Source organism: Onychostruthus taczanowskii, unplaced genomic scaffold, assembly GCF_017590055.1.
Source record: "Onychostruthus taczanowskii isolate IOZ18803 unplaced genomic scaffold, ASM1759005v1 scaffold20, whole genome shotgun sequence".
Classification (NCBI taxonomy): Eukaryota; Metazoa; Chordata; class Aves; order Passeriformes; family Passeridae; genus Onychostruthus; species Onychostruthus taczanowskii.
In genome coordinates this window covers 14,896,468-14,918,100 of record NW_024499240.1, presented here as the reverse complement: position 1 = coordinate 14,918,100, position 21,633 = coordinate 14,896,468, and the positions used below count along the sequence as shown (strand labels likewise).

General features: G+C 40.6%; 1 protein-coding gene across 1 annotated transcript; it reads right to left on the bottom strand.

Moving 5' to 3' along the window:
* Positions 1–4,031: 4,031 nt before the first annotated feature.
* SLC40A1 (solute carrier family 40 member 1) lies at positions 4,032–20,411 on the bottom strand. The gene is made up of 8 exons (XM_041403264.1): positions 20,178–20,411; positions 19,888–19,955; positions 15,567–15,726; positions 14,644–14,759; positions 14,194–14,320; positions 10,973–11,215; positions 8,447–9,106; positions 4,032–7,327 (listed from the first exon to the last, which is right to left on the bottom strand). Exons 1-8 carry the CDS (start codon positions 20,215–20,217, stop codon positions 7,008–7,010), a joined length of 1,734 nt encoding a protein of 577 aa, XP_041259198.1. The 5' UTR covers positions 20,218–20,411; the 3' UTR covers positions 4,032–7,007.
* Between the last annotated feature and the right edge of the window lie 1,222 nt (positions 20,412–21,633).

The window sequence follows — 21,633 nt, the reverse complement described above, 5'->3', positions numbered from 1 at the left end:
CAGTACTAAAAAACTACCCTTGAATTCTTGAAAAGTTTCCCAAACATTTTACTAAACCTGCAGAAGTACTTTTAATAGCAAATCCAGAAATTGCTTATAAACTGAAGGCGAACAGTAAGAATAGTCCACTGCCTCAGCAGCAGTACTAGAGGAAACACTGAACTGCAAGAACTGCAGAAATGCATCACATGCAATTGGATAAAAACAGAGCTGGGGAAGAATGGTACCAGCTCTTGAAGATTCAGGACTGGAAACACCACACCTTGCAGAGTTTCAAGTATGCTGTAATCTGACTTGGCTAATGCTCATCTTCTTGAGCAAGATTACTCATTATTTCCATCCTCTTTTACACAGGCAGGTATGGTTAGCACTTCACCTCAGTCTCTAAATGTCCTGAATTATTTCACTCATTTCACAGAATTACCGGGGTAATGGTTGGGTAAGGTTGGGACCCCTAGAAGTCCCTTGGTCCAGCCTCCTTGCTCAAGCAGGGTTCCCCAGAGTGCTTTACTCAGCACTTCCCAGAGCTCTGACTGCAGCTGTTACACTGTTCTGGCTTCTCTTTGGTTATCACTGCTATTCAAGACATATACAAAGGAAAAATTGGATGCAAGTCTCCATTTTTTTCAATTTCAAAGAGAATAGCATCCTGTATGATTCAACTAATGAAGCATGCACGCTACAGATCCCATTTCCATTTATTTTTCACATGTACCTATGTTTTCTCTTTGTTATGCTATAACCTCACTATTACTTTCCACAACTGGGGACGCTGTAGGCATTCCCTACCCAGTATTTGGGGAGTCAGTTGGTTGTGCCTAAATGTAGAGCCTTGCACTGAATTTCATCTTATTTTTTTCTGCACTACTTCATCAGGTTGTTACAGCGTACTGTTGGCAACAGACATACTGACATTTCAGACAGGACATATTTTTACCCACTTTTTTCCAAGGACACAGAACTTACTCAATCACACTGCTCTCTGCCACCTCCTTCACTTCCTGACAAACAGCTTTTGAACCACTTGGTTAATTCCATCCAAATGTGATGAAAGAGAAAGGTCTCAAAGTCTGACTTCAGCAGGTAGGCAGAGCAGAAGCCTGGGACTGTTTGGGTTCCCCAAGGTCTTTGGCAGAGCATAGGCCTGGCAGGTGCTGTTTGTCCTGTCAGCTGGTCCATCCCTCCCCCGGAGCGCTCACGGGCCCCGCGTACACGTGGCAGTGCCCGGGATGGGAGCACGGACCCGCTCTGCTCTGTGTGACTCCCCAGGATGGGAGCAGGGAGCACGGACCCGCTCTGCCATGTGTGACTGCCCAGGACCAGGGTGGGAGCACGGGCCCGCTCTGCTCTGTGGGACTGCCCAGGGTGGGAGCACGGGCCCGCTCTGCTCTGTGTCACTCCCCAGGATGGGAGCACGGACCCGCTCTGCTCTGTGTGACTGCCCATCACCAGGGTGGGAGCACGGACCCGCTCTGCTCTGTGTGACTGCCCAGCACCAGGGTGGGAGCACGGACCCGCTCTGCTCTGTGTGACTGCCCAGCACCAGGGTGGGAGCACGGACCCGCTCTGCTCTGTGTGACTGCCCATCACCAGGGTGGGAGCACGGACCCGCTCTGCTCTGTGTGACTGCCCAGGCCCAGGGTGGGAGCACGGACCCGCTCTGCTCTGTGTGACTGCCCAGGGTGGGAGCACGGACCCGCTCTGCCCTGCCCATAGACCAGGGGAGGGGCAGCGCTGCGGGACCACCTCGCGGAAGGGACAGGATGACACAAGGCAGGGGCAGGAGCTACAGCTACTGCAGCTGGCACGGGCCAGGACACGCAGAGAGAGAAACAAACCCACGCTTCGCTGGTGGTGCTGCTCAAGGCAGGACTCACATCAGACTCGAGTCCGCTGGCACTGGGAATATCTTGTTATATTGTCTCCCTCCCTCCTGACATGAACGATCACTTACCATGAAAAAGTTGGGATATTTTCTGAGCCACTCTTTAACACGTGTTTTGCTGTTGTGGGTGGAGTTTCTTGATCTTAATGGGTTATGCTTAGATATCTACTGTACCTTCTCTTTCCCTTATCAGCCAAACAAAGGGACTCAGAGTTTGTAAATGTAACTAACTTCCCTTCCATGTTATACGAAGGATTAAGAACTCTTACCTCTGCATGTGTGAAAACACATTGCTCCATCACCCTACACCAAGAGTAAAATGCACAGAGTTGCATGCTTCCCTTGTGACCACAAGAGAAATAAAGTTTAACTAGAAAGAAATATTGACCCACACAAGGACAAGCTGAAGTATTTTTAAAAGCATTATTGAGCAGCCTGCACTTTGTCCATACTGCCTGCAAGCCTTTAAGCAAATATCCTTGTTCAGTTTTTTTTGCCTTTCAGAGAAGCAAAATGGTGTCTTTTTAAAAGCAGAAGCTGAAGGCATAGTCTTATTCCAGGAATAAACTACTTTTTATTATACCATGAAGTTAAAGCACCCACAAGCAGAAAAGAAAATGTGTAACTACAGAGGGCAAGACAAAATAGAACTATTACTCTAACACTTACTACTAACTTCTCTAATCCTAAGTACTTGAGAAGGACATGAATGCAGAGTAGAGCACAATATGTTCCTGGAGAATCTGAAAGTAGGCCAGCCTTGAGGCAGACAGACAGGCATTACAACCTCCAGAGTGCTAGATTCAGAAAAGCTACGCCCACTAGTTGCACTCTTCCCTAGCAGAAACAGTCTTTACTCTGATTCCTAGGACATCCACCTAGGAATCCACCTTCTGTTACAGAAGCAAATACAGAAGGGACTGTAGTATTTTAAAATTACTAGATATGAACCTAGTTACTTCTTTGGAATTTCTGAGTTAGATTTCTCAACAAATAAACAAAACAGTTTAAAATGAAGGGTCTGAGTTCACTGTTTTTCATTTAAGAAGATTCAACTTTCATACCCCATTATCAGTGCTCACTTTATGAAAACACTTTTGAAAACAAAGGAAGTTAAATATTTCAGAGAGGAATACAATACAGAATATAGAATATACTTTGCCCTCCACAGGCAGGGCTGACATCTCAACTACCTGGTAAGCCAAGTAGTGCAACAAGCAAACAGTGGTAGGTATCTCCAATCATTTTACCTTTGGTTGCTGAGCAGTGAATTCCTCAGGGGCTTAAAAACCACAGAACTTGGCAAAATGTTTACAACTGAGTGGGAAAAAAAAAAAAAAACAACACAAAAAAAAGCAGTGAAACCATCAAATAGTAAATTGTGAAGGGACTTATAAACTACATTCTTTACCTATTAACTACACAATATCATTCACAAATATTTTTCTCTGTACTTTCATATTTACATGGGTGGATATGTATGCCTACATTTTCAAATCAGTATTCTAACACTTGTCAAAATTTTAAGTGGCAGTGAAGAAGGCAAACAACCATAGAGGTCTGTTTCTAGGAAGATCTTAGTTCAAAGAGGAATGAGTTCAGAGAGCTCCTAGTGAACCAATGCAACATCCTTGTAAAGGTCAATCCTTTGTGCATACATATCCTAAATACACAAAGCCAGAAGCAGTCCTATAGGAAACATTCTGGTTTTAGTATTCAAAAGTACTTGACTACTAAACTTTGACCACACCTATCCCCAGAGCTCTCACCTATAGGTTGCTGCTACAGAAGGCCATCATCCCAAGTTCAGTATGGTAAAGATACATGGCAAAGTAAAATAATTTGCTTTCTGTTGCTCAGCAGGCCAAGACACAAAACTGTTCTATTGCCAAATGCAAGATCCAGGCTGAGGTTGCAAGAACTTCATCTATTAACTTAGCACTGTGGATGGTAAATAAAAATCAATTCACCAAAGAGTAACAAGATAATTGAAAGATTCTGACATTTGTTATTTGCTTCCTCCTCAATACTCTTTGTTTGTGCTTCATGGCAGTTTCAGCCCATCACACAAAAAAAGCTTTCTACAAATGATCCATATTAAGTGTAGCATACCCAGATACCCACAAACTGAAAAATACAAGACAAATAAGTTTTTATGCAAATTTATTAATTAGCTTTAACAACAGTAATACATAAATCAATACTATGTCCAGCATAAGGTTGTATAATAAAATATTCTGGTAAGATTGATTTCTAGCGCGTACATTTTTAAGGGCAGTTTTCATCCAATTTGGACATTTTTTAAAAAAAAATAAATAAATACAAGGCCAAAAATGCTTACTTAATGAAAGTCCTGCTAAGTAAGACTTCAGGCTCCACACTGCTTCAAAGCACTACTGAGTACAGGTGTGTGCACACATCTTGGACTCACACACAAACAGGCTGTGCTCAAGCAGCATACATTTTTTTGACATCCAATGCAGACCAATACACACAAGTTTTCTAATTTAAGCCTCCTTGTTCCTCTTCAAACTAGCATTCACTTTTCTGTTTTAGGATTGTCTTGCCTTCCAGCTGTGATGTGCACATATGAATCCTAACCACATCATGTTTACCAAATTCAAAGCTCCAGTCCTCTCCTAATAGTACTGCACTATCTAGTGGAACTATTTATGAAACAAATTGCTGCTCAAATTAAACAAGACTAAATTGTTCTTGGAGAAAGGGCAAAAAAAAAAAAAAAGCCTTCGGAAACAGGCAGGAACATGGCATGCTCCCAGCTCTATCATGTTTTTGGAGCTTTCTAGACTTGAGAAATACATCCTCTCTGGGATGGCTGGTGCTTAGTGCTACAGCATTACATTTGAGGCACCCTGGGTTCTGTGCACTGCAGACAGCACAAAAAAAAAAGCTGCATTTTCAGCTTTGTTTCCCTGATGGCCAATGAGTCCAAGGTATACAGTGGCATTCAGATGTTTTTCAAAGTGCAGTGTAGAGGCATTCACTGACATTTGGACTACATTTATTTATATTTAACAAAATTAAAATCTGGTCCCAATTTAAATTATATACACATGAGAAAATATATTTGGCAAATCAGAGCTATTTTAGTTACAAGTGTAATTATCATATACCACATAAAGCTATCCTTTGGACATATTTACTCTACAAATCTAGATAAGCTTGTTTTATTTGTCTTCTGACAAATTCTGCTGATGGCAAAATTCCCTTAAGTTACACTCAGGATTGAGTCACAAATTTTAAACCTACTCTAAATTACATATTTTACTTTATTATATCAAAACAAAACCCAAATGCTTGGTCAAAGTATAAACACTTATAAACCTAGTGAAAACATCCCTGAGAAGCTTTCAGCAACATAGAGTAATTATTAGGTTTGGTCCATTAGAGGAGAAAAATCATTACATCCAGTTATTGAAAACTATGGGCTACAAGTGCATTGGTTTTATACTGGATTCCCAGTCATTCCATTTCACACCTCTTACAAAACACTGTATCTGAGACTAAAGCCACTAGAGGTTCTTTACATACTTTGATGGATAATGTAATTGTTACAAAATTTGTGATGACTGGCCTTGATTCAGCCCTGGTGTAACGCCTTTAATTTCAATGGAGTTCACACACTTACATTCCAGGGTTGAGTCTGGCAACATACATGACTGTCAAGGACAGAACCTAAAATTAAAAAAACCCTTAAAAGTTACAGAGGATACTTTTGACAAGTTGCTGACATTATGTTTTCACATACTACTTATTCTGCAAACAAATATTTTACCAGTAATTAAATTTAGAAGTCAGACTGCCAAGCCATAAGAAAACTCAGAACACCACCAGGTTCAACTCTACTGAGAAAGCAAAGTGCATAGCTTCCACAAAAGTGCACATTGGGTTAATGACTATGGAAATACTGTGTTAGTTCACATGCAGGGTAAAAAAAACCCAACAAAACTAACAAAAAAAATGCAAGAACTTATTGAACAGAGGGGATGTATCACTTTCATTGCTCTGAAGTTGCTTTTGAGGGCCTCTCAATCCATCATCTCATTGGTTTAGCAGTATTTTAGAACAAAGTCAAAATTCACATACACATCAGATAAATGCAAGTAATCCACCTTTTGCATGAAATATTAAGTATTTCTAAATGCAATTGTTTTCAGAAACCCCATTAAAGCCTGATATATTGGAAAATTAACTAAAGCTGCTTGTACTCTGAGGCAAAAACTAAGTTAGCACTAGAATTTATCTTTCTGTACCAGTACTCCTGACCTTAGCACTTTCTGCTACATTAAACCCGAGCAAACCTGCCATTTGCAATTTAAAAGCCATGCTTTGTAATAGTACATCAATAGCTTCTGCTAAATGAGGCTGTTTTACTCTAAGAAGTGCAACAAAAGTGTAATACAATATCTTGTACCTAACAGTATTCTAATTTGTAAGGAAACATGCAAAAAACCTGCAAAGGTGTTTCCATAAAGTTAAACCAAAACATAAAATACTATAAAGGTTTTGGGGAAAAAAAGTCTGTTTATTAGAAGAATCCAAAAAGGATCATAGAATATTGTGAGTTTGGTGGTCCTTGTGGGTCCCCTCTAAGTCCAATGTTTAGAGAGGATGTTTATACCAGTTTAAGAATAAAGGTGAGCAGAACTGTTCATAGTAAAGGAATATTGGAGAAAAACTCCAAACAATCAAATACTGTATAAAAAGTGATTCTGAAGTAACTAAAAAGAAGGTCAAGACTACATTTTACTCAATGGACACAAGAATTGTTCAAAATACATGGTAAATTGAGTATGTATAACCACTTAACCACACTGTGGGGGCCACCCATGGAACTTGAACAGTATTTTTTGTGATCAAACACCAGACTAGTGGGGAACCTTTGATACTGCAGCTGTCAAGAACCATCCCGGCTATACTCTGCCAAACAGGAAACATTTACAGGGTCACTACAAGATGAATTTTGTCTCATGGGCTTCCCCAAAGAGCTAAGTTATGCATTCAACTCTAGAGAAACACCTCAAACAGGGTCATAAAAGGAAGTATATGTGCTTAACCATGGTATTTGTGAAGCAAAGTTAGTAAAGAGAAGTGGATCCTTTCAGACAGTAGATGTATTACCAGGTGGTGAACTGTCAGGGGCTGCTTTGGGATCAGGAGTGTGACAAACAAAAAGTTGTTTTCCCAAGCTTTTTTGGGCAAATCTGAAGTACATTATGTGGCCCATTGCAACAAAAGACACAGAAATAAGCACCAATAAGCCAAAAGCTTCAGGGTTTGGGGCCAAGATGACCATGATGAAGTGCAGCAAGTCAAGAAGATAATTCATGGAGTTTTGGACACCGTTTATGATGCCTCTTTCAGATTCTATGACGTTTTCTTGGAGTAACTGTGTGACAGTCAAATCAAAGGACCAAAGGCCTATGGAGAGAGAAAACAGTTATCCATACTGCTGGGCTTCCCATGGCAAACACATCACTGGCATAATTCAATTCATCCTTCCAGGCACTCACTTCTACCAAAAATGCACAGCACAAGACATCCATTTGTTGACTAGAACTCATTTCACACTCACAGTCAAGAGCAATTTACATTCCTTTTACAAAAAATTTCACTAAACAATACATAAATTAACTTGACACATGAAGTTGCCCATCACATCCTATTTCATCATGACTATTGAGCCAATGTTTTACTCATCCTTTCCTTGTTTAAATAGCTGGCTTACAGCAATTTAGAGTGTATTCATGCTAGGTGCAATCACTAAAGTTCTGCACAAAAAACCACCAAACATCTTTTAAACTATGCAGAATACACAATAATTTCAGATGTGTGACATTGACTTCCATACTGGTTTAGTCTATTCATGACTCAGCTTTAAAAGCTTATCTTGCAAAAAAACTTAAATACATGTGAATTAAGTATTTTATTCCTCCAGAATTCAGCAAAAACTGCAGAAATTAAAGATAATGATTCTACAGATGACCACTGCTGTTCATTACATTTCTATATTTGACTGCCTATTCTGTTGACAGATACTAATATTATGCTAACCAACAATACCTCAAAAACTTAAGCTGTCATCCAAATCAAAGCTTCCCTTCTAAACACCAAGACAATTTAAATAAATTGATTAATTTAGTAAACTCTGAAATGTGAAGGTTTTCACAGCAGATGTGTTTGGTGCTGTTTCCTAGTAACAAGTGGTTTCACTTGGTTGGGTTGTGAACAAAAATAATTTAGAGATAAGCTTTCCAAAAAATACATTATAATCATCTCCAAATGTGGTAACTTTTCTCCATTAGTGACATAAAATATACATGGAGTTAGCACTGCAGTCTTTGTACTAGTGATATTATTGCAGGATGATTTCATTTTTATGTGAAGTACAATCAACTAGCCCCAGAAACAAGATATAACATTCCAGTTATTGCCTCTACTGCTAAAATCAATTGTATTTAATTGACAGGCACAGTAACTAATTTTTTTAGACTTAAAAGCAGATATTAAACCAAATTGTAATAGAGATGTAATACTTACCAACTCTAGCAGCAATGACTCCTGCAAACAGGAGACTAACAGAGATTAAAGGCACGGGCTCAGGACTCATCTCTGGGTCACTGTTAGCAGGAGCAATAGACCCGTTTAACAAGTTGGGCATTCCAGTTGCAAAAATCATTTCAGGTTCTGGAGATGCTATAGTAGGCAATGGCTCATTTTCAAACAGCCTGGCACTGATGTCAGCAAATGGAGAAACAGTCAAATCCATAGGACTTCCAGGCATAAACACAGAGATGGCACATAAGATCAGACAAGCAAACTGAGCAACTCCAGAAATAAGGCCCGTGCGAATGAGGCCACATTTGCGCCGAAGCCAAGTGAAAGCTACTGTTCCCAGGATTCCAGTGACTGCTGAGGCACCCATGAGGAGGCTTAGCACGGAGCCACTCAGTCCCTGAGTGTATGCATAGCCTGTAGTGATACAATCGAATCCCAGGACAGTCATATAGAGAAATGCAAGGCCCATGCCCGCAAGGAACACTGGCTGGTTGTAGTACGCAACCCATCCGTCCCGGAAGGTTATGAAAGGTTCGGCAATCCGGGCAGCGCAGCCGACTTCCTTCTCCTGCTGGGGCTCAAAGCCAACTACATCTTTCTCAATAATTAACTGCACTCCTTCAGCAGGCTTCATGTCACTCTCTGTAAACAGAAATGCAGCTGTCAGATACACTCCTGCCTGCAAAATCACGGTGTAAAGCAACAGATGACTGTTTGCCATAAGCTCGCTACTGCAGACGTGCATCAGTCAAACTCCACTGCCAAGCTCTCTTAATTACCTAAATTAAAAGCACTTAAAGCACTCTTAAATCCTACCTGGGGAGTAAGATCAAGTAAAGTTTATCCCTATCAGTTTAATTAATTAAACAGTGATAGGAAAAAGCACTGCCTGCTTCTAGACTTGTGACTGAATGCTCCAGCTCCACAGAGAAATTATTTGCTTAACGAATGCTAGCGTCAGTTGGCATTTTAATACAGCTTTGTATGCTTAAAAGCACTGACTGAAAAAAGGGCATACTTAAACATCTGTCAGTATCTCATGTCAAGGCTGAAGCCTGTCCAGAGTCAAAAGCTTTCAAAGCTTGACTTAGAGAAACCCCAAACAAACCAAAAACCTATGCATTTGTACAAGTCCATTTGTACTGCAATAAAGGAAAAAGGCACTTCCACTGATCATAAACAAACATCCAAAAATCACAGCGCCATTTACTCTAGTAAGGAGGATAGAAATTCCACAAATGTCTGGGTGCCTGAGCAGTGCTTTTACACTATTAAGTTCCGAACTAACTCCACATACAGCAAGTGAGACGCATGAAGCACTTCAGCAACTTTTAAAAGCAGAAGTCTTCTAACAACATCAGAACACTGCAACAGCAAAGATTAGTAAGTGTTTCCTACATATTGACATTGGCTAAATGCTTCATTCCTCAGAAGGATTTCAGAGCCGGTTCCAAAGCTGGGGAGCATTCTACACTCTCTTGTTCTCCAATACCCAACTGCCATCAGCCTGGTCCAACAGCTCACTGGAACAGCTGTTACCACCATGGATCTGATGGCTGGGAGGATAGATCTCTTCAGTAGTTTTAACAGCAGCTTTCTAACACCATATATTGAGACAAGATTGTTTGTTAGCATTTAAACAAAACCCAGGAATTCTTCATATTTCAAAAAAACCCTAAAATACCCAATAACAAAATCCAAACAAAACCCCATCACCTATATTACAGCTGGGGGGCCATAACATGAGCTTTCGGTAGTATTCATATACTACTACCTTAAAAATGGGGAAACACTTGAGCTTAGTATTTCAGCAGCTGACATTTCTACTACTTCACAATAAAACGTCTGCTTCTGAATTTAAATTTCTGATACTGAGTCTATCTAAAGTCACTTTAATATTAATTTTAGTGTTACTTATAGTAATAGCCACAGTCATCTACATTGCAAATCCCACTTGTACTGCTTGGCCAAGGAAGCAGAGCTGAGGGCCAAAAGTGTTTATTTTTTTCTCCACCATTTCCTGGAGCATGTAAAAATCATACCATCATGCCAGAATAGAAGTATGACCATCTATTCTAGAATCTCCTGAAAGCCTGTTAGTACTGTGTGTAAGCAGAGATGAGTTAGCAAGGAGTAGTCTTACAGAGGCTGTAGACACTACAGAGCCAAGGGCCTAGTCCAGCTTATCAGCTATAGTATAGATGGACAGGAGTATTCCTGATGATCAGCCTGAAGTTACAAGACAGACTTACTCTAAGGGTTAACAAAGAGAAGACAATTCATTGTTTGTCTGCATTTTATGGAATTCCTCAAAAAGCTGCACAAAGTGGTGTTGCTTAGATTAGAGTCTCTGGTATCTATACCCCAAACCTGAAATCTGCAAGCTAGGAGTAGAAAGCTATTTAGCCTCAAAGCAGTGCCTGTGGAAGACAAAAGTCAACATTTGGCTTGACTGATGCAATGAACATGCAGTGAATTTGAACAGTTACATTTATGTGTTTTCAATACCTTTCTTTACATTCAGCTGTTTCAGTTCCGATGCTTCCACTTTTGCAGATTTGTGAGCCAGAGTAGGGGTTTTCTGATAAACCTTCCAGAGCAGCAGATATTCCACACACATTGACATCAGATTCCAGCCAGAAATGAATCCACAGCCAATCATGGGGGAGCCAAATGTCATTATCTGACCAACAGCCATTGGGGCCAAGATATTGGTCAGCTGATCAATTCTTCTTATTGTGGCATTCATATCTGTCAGAAATTATTTGATGATGAAATTACTGGTGAACACTTACAGTGAAATATTCATTGACATAATTGAATTGCACATGTATGAAGGTAAAGCTACAAGTCTTGCTCCAATTGCAACTGGTTCCAGAATGAACTAGAGGGACCTTCAGACTGTTTCAATATTTAAGTTCACTGCAATCAACCAAGGTGTTTGTAAGCCAAAACCCTACTCCTGCCAGTTTTGGCTGCATAAGGTCTCCCAGGTTTAGCATGCTGGGTTTACAGTGGCAGCATAGTCCTGTTCATCGTGAGATCAGGTAAAACTGCTCATCATGAGATCACTTTTACACAGCACTGATACTGTGGACTCTGAGCTCTAGCCCTGTAACACTCAAAGCTACAGCTTCAGGAATCTCAGAAGGTGGAAATGTTTCTTGGGAAGATCATAATCTATCTCCCAGCATTGGAACACGTATTTCTTAGCCTCCTCCATTCACTTCTAATAACTGGTGGCCAAAGAACCACTGTGATAGCAGCAGAACTTTGAAATGGCTTTTACATTTCCTTGTGAAGTCACATTGGTTGATGGCAGCTGTAGGCATCCTTAGATCTTACTGAGCAAAGTCCTCACTCCTTTCTGGTCCTTTGATGTTTACAGTCAAAACAAGCAACCCATTCTCAGCACAAATGCATCTTTCATTCGCTGCTAGGGAATGCCTCACCCTCAATCTTATCTACTTTACTGTCATTAAACCATCTGGGTTCCTGTAAGCTTCCAATTAATAGTGCCATTCTTCCACTCCTACAAATTGCTAGGCAGTGGTTTCACACATGAGGCCCTTTTAGAGTCCTACTGTAAAACTAGAGCTTGTGAAGGCCAAGTGAAATTCTACATCAGTATGAAACTGCTTTATTGAATCTGTAGAGAATTAGTCCTCAAAGAAACATTTGGATTACTCAATTTCAAAGTCAATTCAAAGTTAACCTAGTTAACCCTCAGCCAAATAGTTAAGGGAGATACTTGCATAATATTTGGCTTTAAAAATTCCAACAACTAACCTTTTTTTGGGTTGAGCTATAATTCCACTCAGAAAAGGTACAAAGAATGAGTAGGAAAACTAATCAAGGGCAACAAAGGAGAAGTTAATTTTTTATTTCCCTATTCCACTGACTTGTATAACTAAGATGTTTTTTTGAGGAGAGGAAACAATGCAAAGATGGACAACAGTATTTGCTGCAAAGTCAGTGTCAGCACTTAACGTGTAAAAAAAAAAATTAAGAAGTTTCAATAGTCTCCAGGTCACAGCATGGTTACACCGAAAACAAGCCTGTTCAGCCTGGAAGGGATGCTTCAGATAAATCTGTTGAACAAAGCTGCTTAATCCAGTGGTTTTTATTCTCAATCAAGTCATAAGAGAAGTCATAAGAAAGCTCTTGCCTGATTTCTCAGTACAAATTGTAAGTGGTCATACAATTGTGCCTGAGCTCATGAAGCAGTCAAGAGGCAGGACTGACTCCCAGGCAGCAGCACTCTGCAGGTGTGGTCTGTACTTTATCTCCTGTGTCTATGTGGGACAGGGAGGGGGGAGATGATTTGCTGAGTAAGATCTGACACAAAGTTTTAATAGTTCTCATTAACCTAAGACTTTTACAGATAGCTGCTATTTTTCTACCTGTGATTCACATGTGTAAAGAAAGTTCACCTGTATTGCTACTCTACAAAAGGCATGACCTAGAAAGGCACTGCAAGGTCAAAATAAATGATTGAGGACAATTTGTAGACTGGGAAATAAAAGTATGACACTTAATGCATCTAAGAATTAGCCTTTCCTGGATGAAATGGGTAAATAACATTCGCTCATTGGAGATAAACATCAAGTAAAAATATGGAATACAGGATTGAAATTTCCAAAAGGACTCTGAACTTCATGGGCAATTCAGGCAGCTTTATACAAAATTAGAGCCCAGAAGCTGAAATGCTGTCTAAGCCTGAAGGTATCTCAACTATAGAGGTGAGCTATAGAGGTCTGGGTAATGTTAAACTGCTCTGTGCCTTGTTTGCAGTTCAGTATCAGTTCCTCTATCTGAGAGGGCTTAAGTCCCCTTATGGGGTTCATTCAGAGCCCATACAGCCTGACCAAACTCATGACAAAGAATGCTGCTTCCCACACTCTGTTACAATCAGAGGAGCAGCACAGCCAAAGACTGTTATACACCCTTAGGTGTAACTTGCCTCGTGCATCCTCAGTGGGAGTCCCAATCTCTCACATCCAAGAAGTCTCATGACTACCAAGCCGCAATAGGATATAAATGGAAATTAATTCTCTCTCCTTGTAGTACCAATGCCACTGTCCAAGTGCAGAGCACAGAGGGAGAAGAAAAAACATAATCTTTTGCCTAGGAAGTATTTTGTCTGTAGTCTATGCTCAAAAGTACCCACTGTCAAAGGAAAGCAGAGCTTCCAATTCCAACAGAAGGAAAGCTCATAGCTCTGAGTTAGACATCTAATGCTAGAGAAATGCAATGTTTCAAATGTGCCTGTATGCACAGTATTACCTAGTGGCAATTTCCTAATATACCCACTTAACTGTTCTGGACTCCATTCTCATGCATCTTTCTTTGATCCCTATGAGAGGAGCCCAGTTACGCAAGAGTTCTCTCCGTTTCATTCCAGGGACCTAAAAATAAAGTATTGCAACACTTGGCTTGTTCAGCAAGACTAGTTTTCCTAACAGAGCTGCAGCAGGACTAAGAGGAGGGCAAAACAAGTTTGGGGATGCCTAACTGAATTGTAATCACAACAGTAATTTGTGATCTCAGCAGCTGTAGTCCAGAGCAAGGAAGAGCAAAACAAAGGCTGCCATTTTACTTGACGTTTTCTCATAATATCTGGAATTCAAAGATGCACTGATCTCTGTAAAACTCTAGTCTTAAAACAAAAATAAAATCAAGCTTGGAAAGTAAGACATGCAAGGTATTATAAAGGCAATATATTTCACCTGCCAGTTTGCTTCTGTCTTCCCCTGCAACCACAACAATCCAGTCCCTCTGAATTGTGATCGCTGTGGCAGTGCTGGCCAAATTGGCAATATTTGCTATTGTGATAACCAGGATATAGCACAATGTCTAGAGAGATGAGGGGAAAGAGTTATAATGTGAGAAAACTGATAGACATCTCCACTTTCTACACAAGCAGAAAAGACTTCTATATTTGATTCCATACATTTCAGCATTATTCTTCACAAAACAAGATCAAGTCTACAATTCCTGGCAGAAAACAATCATCATCTCTATTTACCTAACAAGTGCAGTTCATTTGCCAGTTTTGGCTCCCAGAAACGTCTGTACAGATTAAAGAATTAAAGATGAAGATAAAAATTTATCCATCTCCCATGCCTCCCAAAGTTTCTTCACAAATTAATTTCTTATTAACAAGTTGAAGCACTCACAAGAAGCCATCCGTGGTATAATGTCAAGAGCTGTGTCTTAAACAAGAAGATAATCATCAGGATAACACCACACAGGATGACAGATGAATTCTGCACAATCAAGGATGTCTGAGCCACTGTTTTAAACCAAACAGAGAGCAACAGTTATGAAGATAAGAATGAGCTAACCATAGCTTTAAGGTGGACATAATTAAGGAACACACAGATTTATTAAATATCCTTGTTTCCCTACTCTCCCCCAAAACATAAGTGGCAAAAGTATACTTTACAGTAAATTCTGAGTCTTCCATTGTCTTAGAGAAACAAACTAATGTCTAATGTAACATTGTAGCTCTTGATTTGCACTCAGAGTAGGTCTTCTCTCAATCTAAGTCCCTGTTTAAATGTTGACAGTATGTTTCAAGTAGCAAAAACCTAGCTCAAGCCTCTAAAATTCATCTCCAACCTACCATGGAAGGAATACTATTTTGAAAATTTTTGGAAAGTAAAAATCCATTTGAAGAACTTGATCCCATTTTATTTTTAAAACAGACTAGGGCATATATACAATATGCTTAATACAAATGCAGTATGTTTAAACTTAAGTGAAACGTTTTTGTATCCAGACAAAAGACAACAAAAATACAAGTGTATGTTAATGTTTTATGTAAACAGGATTTGGTTTGTAGGCCTTAAAGTTACACAGTTTTTACCTTCAGTGTTTCCATACACATCACAGGGGTTTTTAGCCTGAGTAACAAACACATCATCACTTAAAACTGTTTTCCTCTTGCCTTTGAGTATCTCTGTATAACCATCACCACTCTGAGACCATCTGCCCTTCTTAGAAGAGATGAGCAAGCCCCATTCTCATATTGGGCTCTGTCAGCTTCACCTTTTTAACATGAATTTGGAAGGTAAATAACCTGCTCTAGGCATCTAACCTTTGAGCCTGGAGTTCTTGTCCACCCAGTCTCCAATAAGGGCTCCCAGGAGAAGCACTGATCCCGCCACGACCAGGCCATAGACCGCAGTCAGGAGCAAGCTGTTTCCATAAAGTTCAACCAGGAACACAGACACAGCAAAATGCCACATACGATCTCCCTTAAGAGTAGAGAACATACACAACATTACTGGTTGCTCTTTAGAGGTACACAGGTTCACTATTTTACTAAAGCTCTGTCAAAAGTCTGGACTAAAATAGAGGTTTGTCACATGTACAGAGGTGGTGAGGGGTTTTTGTGGTTGTTGGTTTCTTAGGAGGTTCATTGATTGATACATCCTGTCACCATTGATTTTATCCCAGTGTCATTAAGATCATCTATCCTAATCAAGTGGATCATTACAGTTTGTAATACCACAAATCCAAAAATCCAAGATATTTTCTATTAGTATATTACTGGACAAAGTCTGTCACCAGCCACATCCAACAAGCTTCAAAAAGCTTACACAAATTCCCCGGCACAGATCAAATATTAACAACAGATTTACCATCACTACTTAAATAACTTTTCAAGGCAGCAGCTTGCTCTTAGATGATCAAAGCTTAACTGCAGCTTTACAACACAAGAGTGAGTCAAGTGGAAACAAGCCATCATACAATTCTGGACAGATATAGGTAAATGTTAACTGAAGTTTCTAAAAATCAATGGACTTCAGCTGTTTTTAGTGTTCAGCACTGGCATATTACTCAGAGGAGTTAGAACAGGATATCTCATTTAACCTGCTGTAAACTCACTGCTGTTCAGCCTATTGCTAATTTAACCTAGTGCTTAAAATAAAACACATTCACGTCCTGATAACCACTTGCTACAGGTACAAAAAGGATGCCCAAATTGTTAAACACATCCAAGTGAAGTCATTTTCATTCTATTCAAAACATGCTTAGGTTTGCTAATAAATACATGGAGGTTTTTTTGTCACATCTCACTTAACTTTTGAACATATTGCAGCATTACATGACAGAAAATCCTTTCTGTAATCAGTAAAAAACCCAGATGAATAGAAATCATTCATACCACTCTGGGGCACACAGGTTGTTTAATAAGGGTCCCTAACATTAGTCTCCTACAAACCAAACATGAAACTGTTTTCTTCTGTTGCCTTATCTTAAGCAAATAGTTGCTATGTGATACAGCAAAGAGTACAAATTTCTAAGGACCTCAAATATTCAGAAGGGCTGGAGGAGGTGTAACATAAAAGAACTTTTAAAAATAAAAGCCAGCCACATCTAACTTACCATGTAACACAGCAATCAAAAGCTACAAAAAAACCATACTATTTGGAGGGTCAAAATAACTGCAAAGTGTGATTAGCCCTCAGTATATTATAGACACAAAAAGCACTTGCCTTTTAATGTTATTTGAGTTCACTGGAGTTTTCTGCAAACATTGTAACATGTAAACTTTGATACTTGTTTCCTTAAACACAGGCTGCAAAAAACTATACTCCAATCACGGAAAGAAAAAGTCCATGTTTTCGAATAAAAACCCCAGGGTATTTTGCAACTTTTTTTAACTAAATCCAATGACAAATGCTACTATAAGCATGATCATCTTGTGTCTCCTCTTATATATCATAAACAATTTTTCACTTAAGAGACACCTAAAGCCTTCTATAAATCTGTTCCACTTACATTCTGAGGTTAGTTAGTAGAAATATATATAAAATATCCCAGCAATGAATCCACAGGCATATAATTTCCTGATTCCAGCTTTCACTTAATATGACCTGAGATGCTACTTTATAAAATTTGACTTAAAATACCTGCAGGTGAATTAACCCAGATAACTGTTTATTGAGCTAGAAAAATTATCTGAAAAATACTTTTATATTAAGTTTGGGTTTTTTCTTTATGCACAGATGTTTCAGTTACTGGAGTGTGACAAAATGAAGGCATTTTTTGAAAAAAACCTATGCATATGCAAGTCAGTGCCAGTCACTACTGTTGGAGTGAAAAACTGAATCGCACTTCAAACTCATGAAAAGGTTCCTCTGACTCCAAAGATATCATGGTTTTGCTGTACACTTATCTGAGAGCCTGTGAACATTGTTCAACTGGATCCAACACATTTACCCAGAGTATTTTGATCAGGTCAACCCACAGAGAAAATTTTTGGGGAAACCACAGCTGTTACAACCAGAAAGTATGATTTCCTTTCAAGAATTAAAAATCAAAGAATAGATAAAGGAGAAGAACAATATTAGTGAGTCGCAGAGCTTTGTAGCAGGTATGTCATTTCAAGCTAAGAGCTACTGAAATCTGAACAACAAATATTGTTTTCAGAAACAGGCAGATCCTTGATTACATACACTTAGTCCCACTTTAAAATGTCTCAAAATGTAGTGTTTTGAACACTTGTAAATAGCTACAGCTGTTCAGTATCACTATCCTTTTAAAGACAGCTCCTCCCCTTCTGTAATTATAACTGCCCTTATAATTACCTTATACTGAATGTATACAATCCATGTCAGAACTGAAGCCAACAAGGTGAGGAATAGCCAGGCTACCACCTACTGACAGCCTCCTGAGGAGCACAGATAAGGCTGGGAAGTTGCAATCAGCTGAACTCCTGGCAAACATTAGACCCGACACCAACAAGGTGAAGCCAGTTCCATGCTGCTCCCTCTTTATTGCTGAGGATACACAGCAACAGCATAAGGTCTGAGACTCCAGTGCAGCATTGCTGGCCAGACTATTAAGATCCCTGAGGCCAGGCACACATTCAAATACTTGACTGAGCAAGGGCCCAACAGAGTCTAGACTTTGTTGAAGTCTGAACATTTCTGGAGATGTGACATGTTTAATAATTTACAGCTTCTCTTGGCATTTGGGAATGGCATAGTAACACAAACTTAATCAGCTCTCAATTACAGCAAAACCCCATTTCTCTTGGGTTTTGTGTTGTATACAGAGCCATTCTAAAACAAAGATGATCTACTACTTCGTGCTCCGAAGATTCAGGTATTCTGCTTCTGGTAGCAAAAACCTGCACATTACAGGAACACCAAAGCTTAGGAGATACAAAAGGTGAAGTCCCACACTCAGTTCTGTCAAAATAAGCTAATGCAGAATAACTTCTGTTATTTGAGCAGATTTGGTTGCGGTTTTTTTTGAGTCAAGCTTTTCAGCACAAAACCCAACAGGACCTGACCAGGTTACATGAATATTGCTAAAGACACATCCTGTAGTCTATCTAACTCTGCTTTGCCACCTTCAGTCAGGGACTCAGAACAAGCCCCCCACAGAGCTGTGAAGCACTCACTGGTCAGAGAGGAGTAAGCAGGGCTGGCCAAATTGCCAGTGAGGCACGTTGTGGGCATGACTGACAAAAACTGCAGCAGGCAATAAGCCCTGACCTCTGAAGGAGCAGTTTGGCTTGCTGCTTTTTAATACTAAAAACTGCCATAATATTGCATTTGTTTAAACAAACATTTGATACCACTCAAAGACTTCTTTCATTAAGAGAAACATCAGTACGACCTTTCAGGTTAGCGAAAGCAAGAAGCCCCGGAGTCAGGCATGAGCTGTTGTAACTGGAGATCAGCCATTCGTTCAACACATACATCAAACCAACCCCAATGTTCCAACACACAGAACACAGAAAGTGGGGGGAAACCTTCCATTTATTTTTGAACCAAGCCATTGTATGGAGACTTAAGATTGTGCTAAAATACACACATATTCTTAATTTTATTCTGTGGAACAGAATCAGACTGTCTATTTTTAGTGCATATCTTAAGGTAGCTTCTTTTTAGTATTCTTTAAGTGAGTAAATCTGGTATAGTAAGTTATATTAGCACAGAAGGAAATCATTTCAGGAGGCAAGTGATTTTACAGAGGACAACACCCGATGCTGTCAACAAGTTAGCTAGTGAGTGGTAGTACTGAGTTCATTGTAAACACTGAGCATTTCCCATTAGTAAATATGAGTCCTTTATATAAAATGCTGCAATGGGCTGTCTCTCATTCTGCTCCTCTATAAGGAGTCTCACTGGGTCTATAGTTATTAAAAAACATTAAAAAGTCAGAACCAGTCCCACCAAAAATTTGGGACTTTTGGGACTGCACTACTCTGCACTAAAACTAAACCTACTGCAACATATCTTGTAAAGATTTTGAACTCTTAACAGCAAGGTGTTGTAACAAGACCTCTACGGTGGTGTGCTAATTTGTAAAGATTTTTGCAAAGCATCAATAAAGCTCAGGTAAATCATAGCCAGATTAATAAAATCCTACTTCTACCAGGCCAGTATTTTACTTACCCAAGTGGACAGTGCATGTCCAAGATAAAGAAGAAACTTTGCAGACGTAAAATAGGCAATCACAGATCCTAAATGAGAAATAAGAAACAGATGCTAAAGCAAATGCGGCCACATCCACCGCATTTCGGTACAGCAGGCACAGCTCGCGGCCGTGGACACCGTTCTGAGAGCGGAGGCGCCACCGGGACACGGCGCGATTTGGTGCCCCCCACCCGCGGGCAGCCCCGCCCGGTCACCCGCGCCCGCTCCGCGCCCGGGAGCCGCTCGGGAGGCGGCCCGTCCGCACTGACCGCCGCGCCGCCGGCCCTCCGGCTCCGCTGCCCGCGCCATGCCGGCCCGCTCCGCCGCTGCCGAGAGAAGAGGGGGGACACGCGGCTTCGCTCCGTGTTGCCTTCCCCGACTTAGCTAGCACTGTAGCTGAAGTCGGAAAGCCTTGGCCTTATGCGCCGCGGACGGCGGGGACGCTCCGCCGCGGAGGGGCCGAGCGCCGCTCGACGCCCGGCTCGGTACTCAGAGCCGCCGAAAGCCTCGGGCTGGGAAGCGGCGGCGCAGCGCCTTTTGTACGCGGCGGCGGCACCGCCTCCGCCCGGCCCGCCCCGGGGGCGGCCCCGGCCCCGCCACCGCCGGTGCCCGGCGGAGCAGGAGGGGCTCCCGGGCGGGCAGCGCCCGGTGCCGCGGCCTCGGCTCCCGGGCACCGCGGGTGGCGCCCCGGCAGCCGTGAGCGCGGCTTTCCGTGCCGCGGGCCCCTAGTGCTGCCTCTGGCTCGGCTCTCTGCTGTTGTCTTTTTGTTTTCTGGCATCTTAAAAAAGGTGACGTGCTTGAATATGCAGATTCAAGAAGCTGAGGTTGCAAGAGAAGCGCCAAGCGCCTCAGTCCTGCGGCTGAAACACTGCCAAGGACAGTGCTCTCAGTTCTGAGCTTCCAAGAAAAAAAAACCTAAACAGGGCACCAAAATTTAAGCTATTTAATTGAAATAGATTTTCTATTCTAATGAAGATGTAGATTTGACCCAGTTGCTGCTGACTCAGGCTCTCTGCTTCGGATGAAGCATCCCAGTTCCTACCATAAATACTTGTTTTGCACACTATGTGACCTACATTTGGTCTTGACCACCACAAAAAAACTGCATGTTTATATAAATAAAGAAACGGTCAAAATGTCAAATGGTCAAATAAGCTAGATCTTTTTCATGATACTATGAAAATATTTAAGAATTATCTGTCCTTGTGCGGCTGAAATCATAATGATTGTTCTTGGCTGCCAGAGCTGAGATTATATTTTCCTTCTGTAATACTGTGAAGTTCTCTCCTCTGTGTGTAAAATTGCTTTTGGTTTGGATTGTGGGGTTTTTTTATTTGGATTTTTTTTTTTGGTTGGTTGGTTTTTTTCCCCCCAAGTATATAGGCCACCCCAGAAGCAAATGCCTGACATAACAGACCAATAACCTGTCCTGGTGTTGCTACTCCTGTGATCTTGTTCAAAGTATTCTTACATTAATTAGATGACTTTCTATGCATGAATCATGGATTATACTTTGCATAATGGGAACTATACCTTGGGAAAAAATAATTCAGAAATAAAATTCAATATAAACATAGGAAGCCTAAAATTGCTATTTTAATGGGATTGGTTATGTTAGGTGAGTTACGTGTTTCTTCTTATGATATATTCCTTAAAATTTTGCAGAAAATCTTTTCTCAGATTGGCATCAAAAGCAGAGTAAATTTTCTTGATGGTTTTTCTTAT

What these genes read in the sequence shown, in the direction of transcription:
- SLC40A1 (XM_041403264.1), bottom strand. Translation starts at nt 20,217, where the DNA reads ATGGCGCGGGCAGCGGAGCCGGAGGGCCGGCGGCGCGGCG. An exon ending in CAAGAACTCCAGGCTCAAAG is followed by an intron (nt 14,760 to 15,566) that starts GTTAGATGCCTA and finishes GGTTTAAAACAG; the next exon opens with TGGCTCAGACATCCTTGATT. An exon ending in ACAGCTGAATGTAAAGAAAG is followed by an intron (nt 9,107 to 10,972) that starts GTATTGAAAACA and finishes TTCTGTTTACAG; the next exon opens with AGAGTGACATGAAGCCTGCT.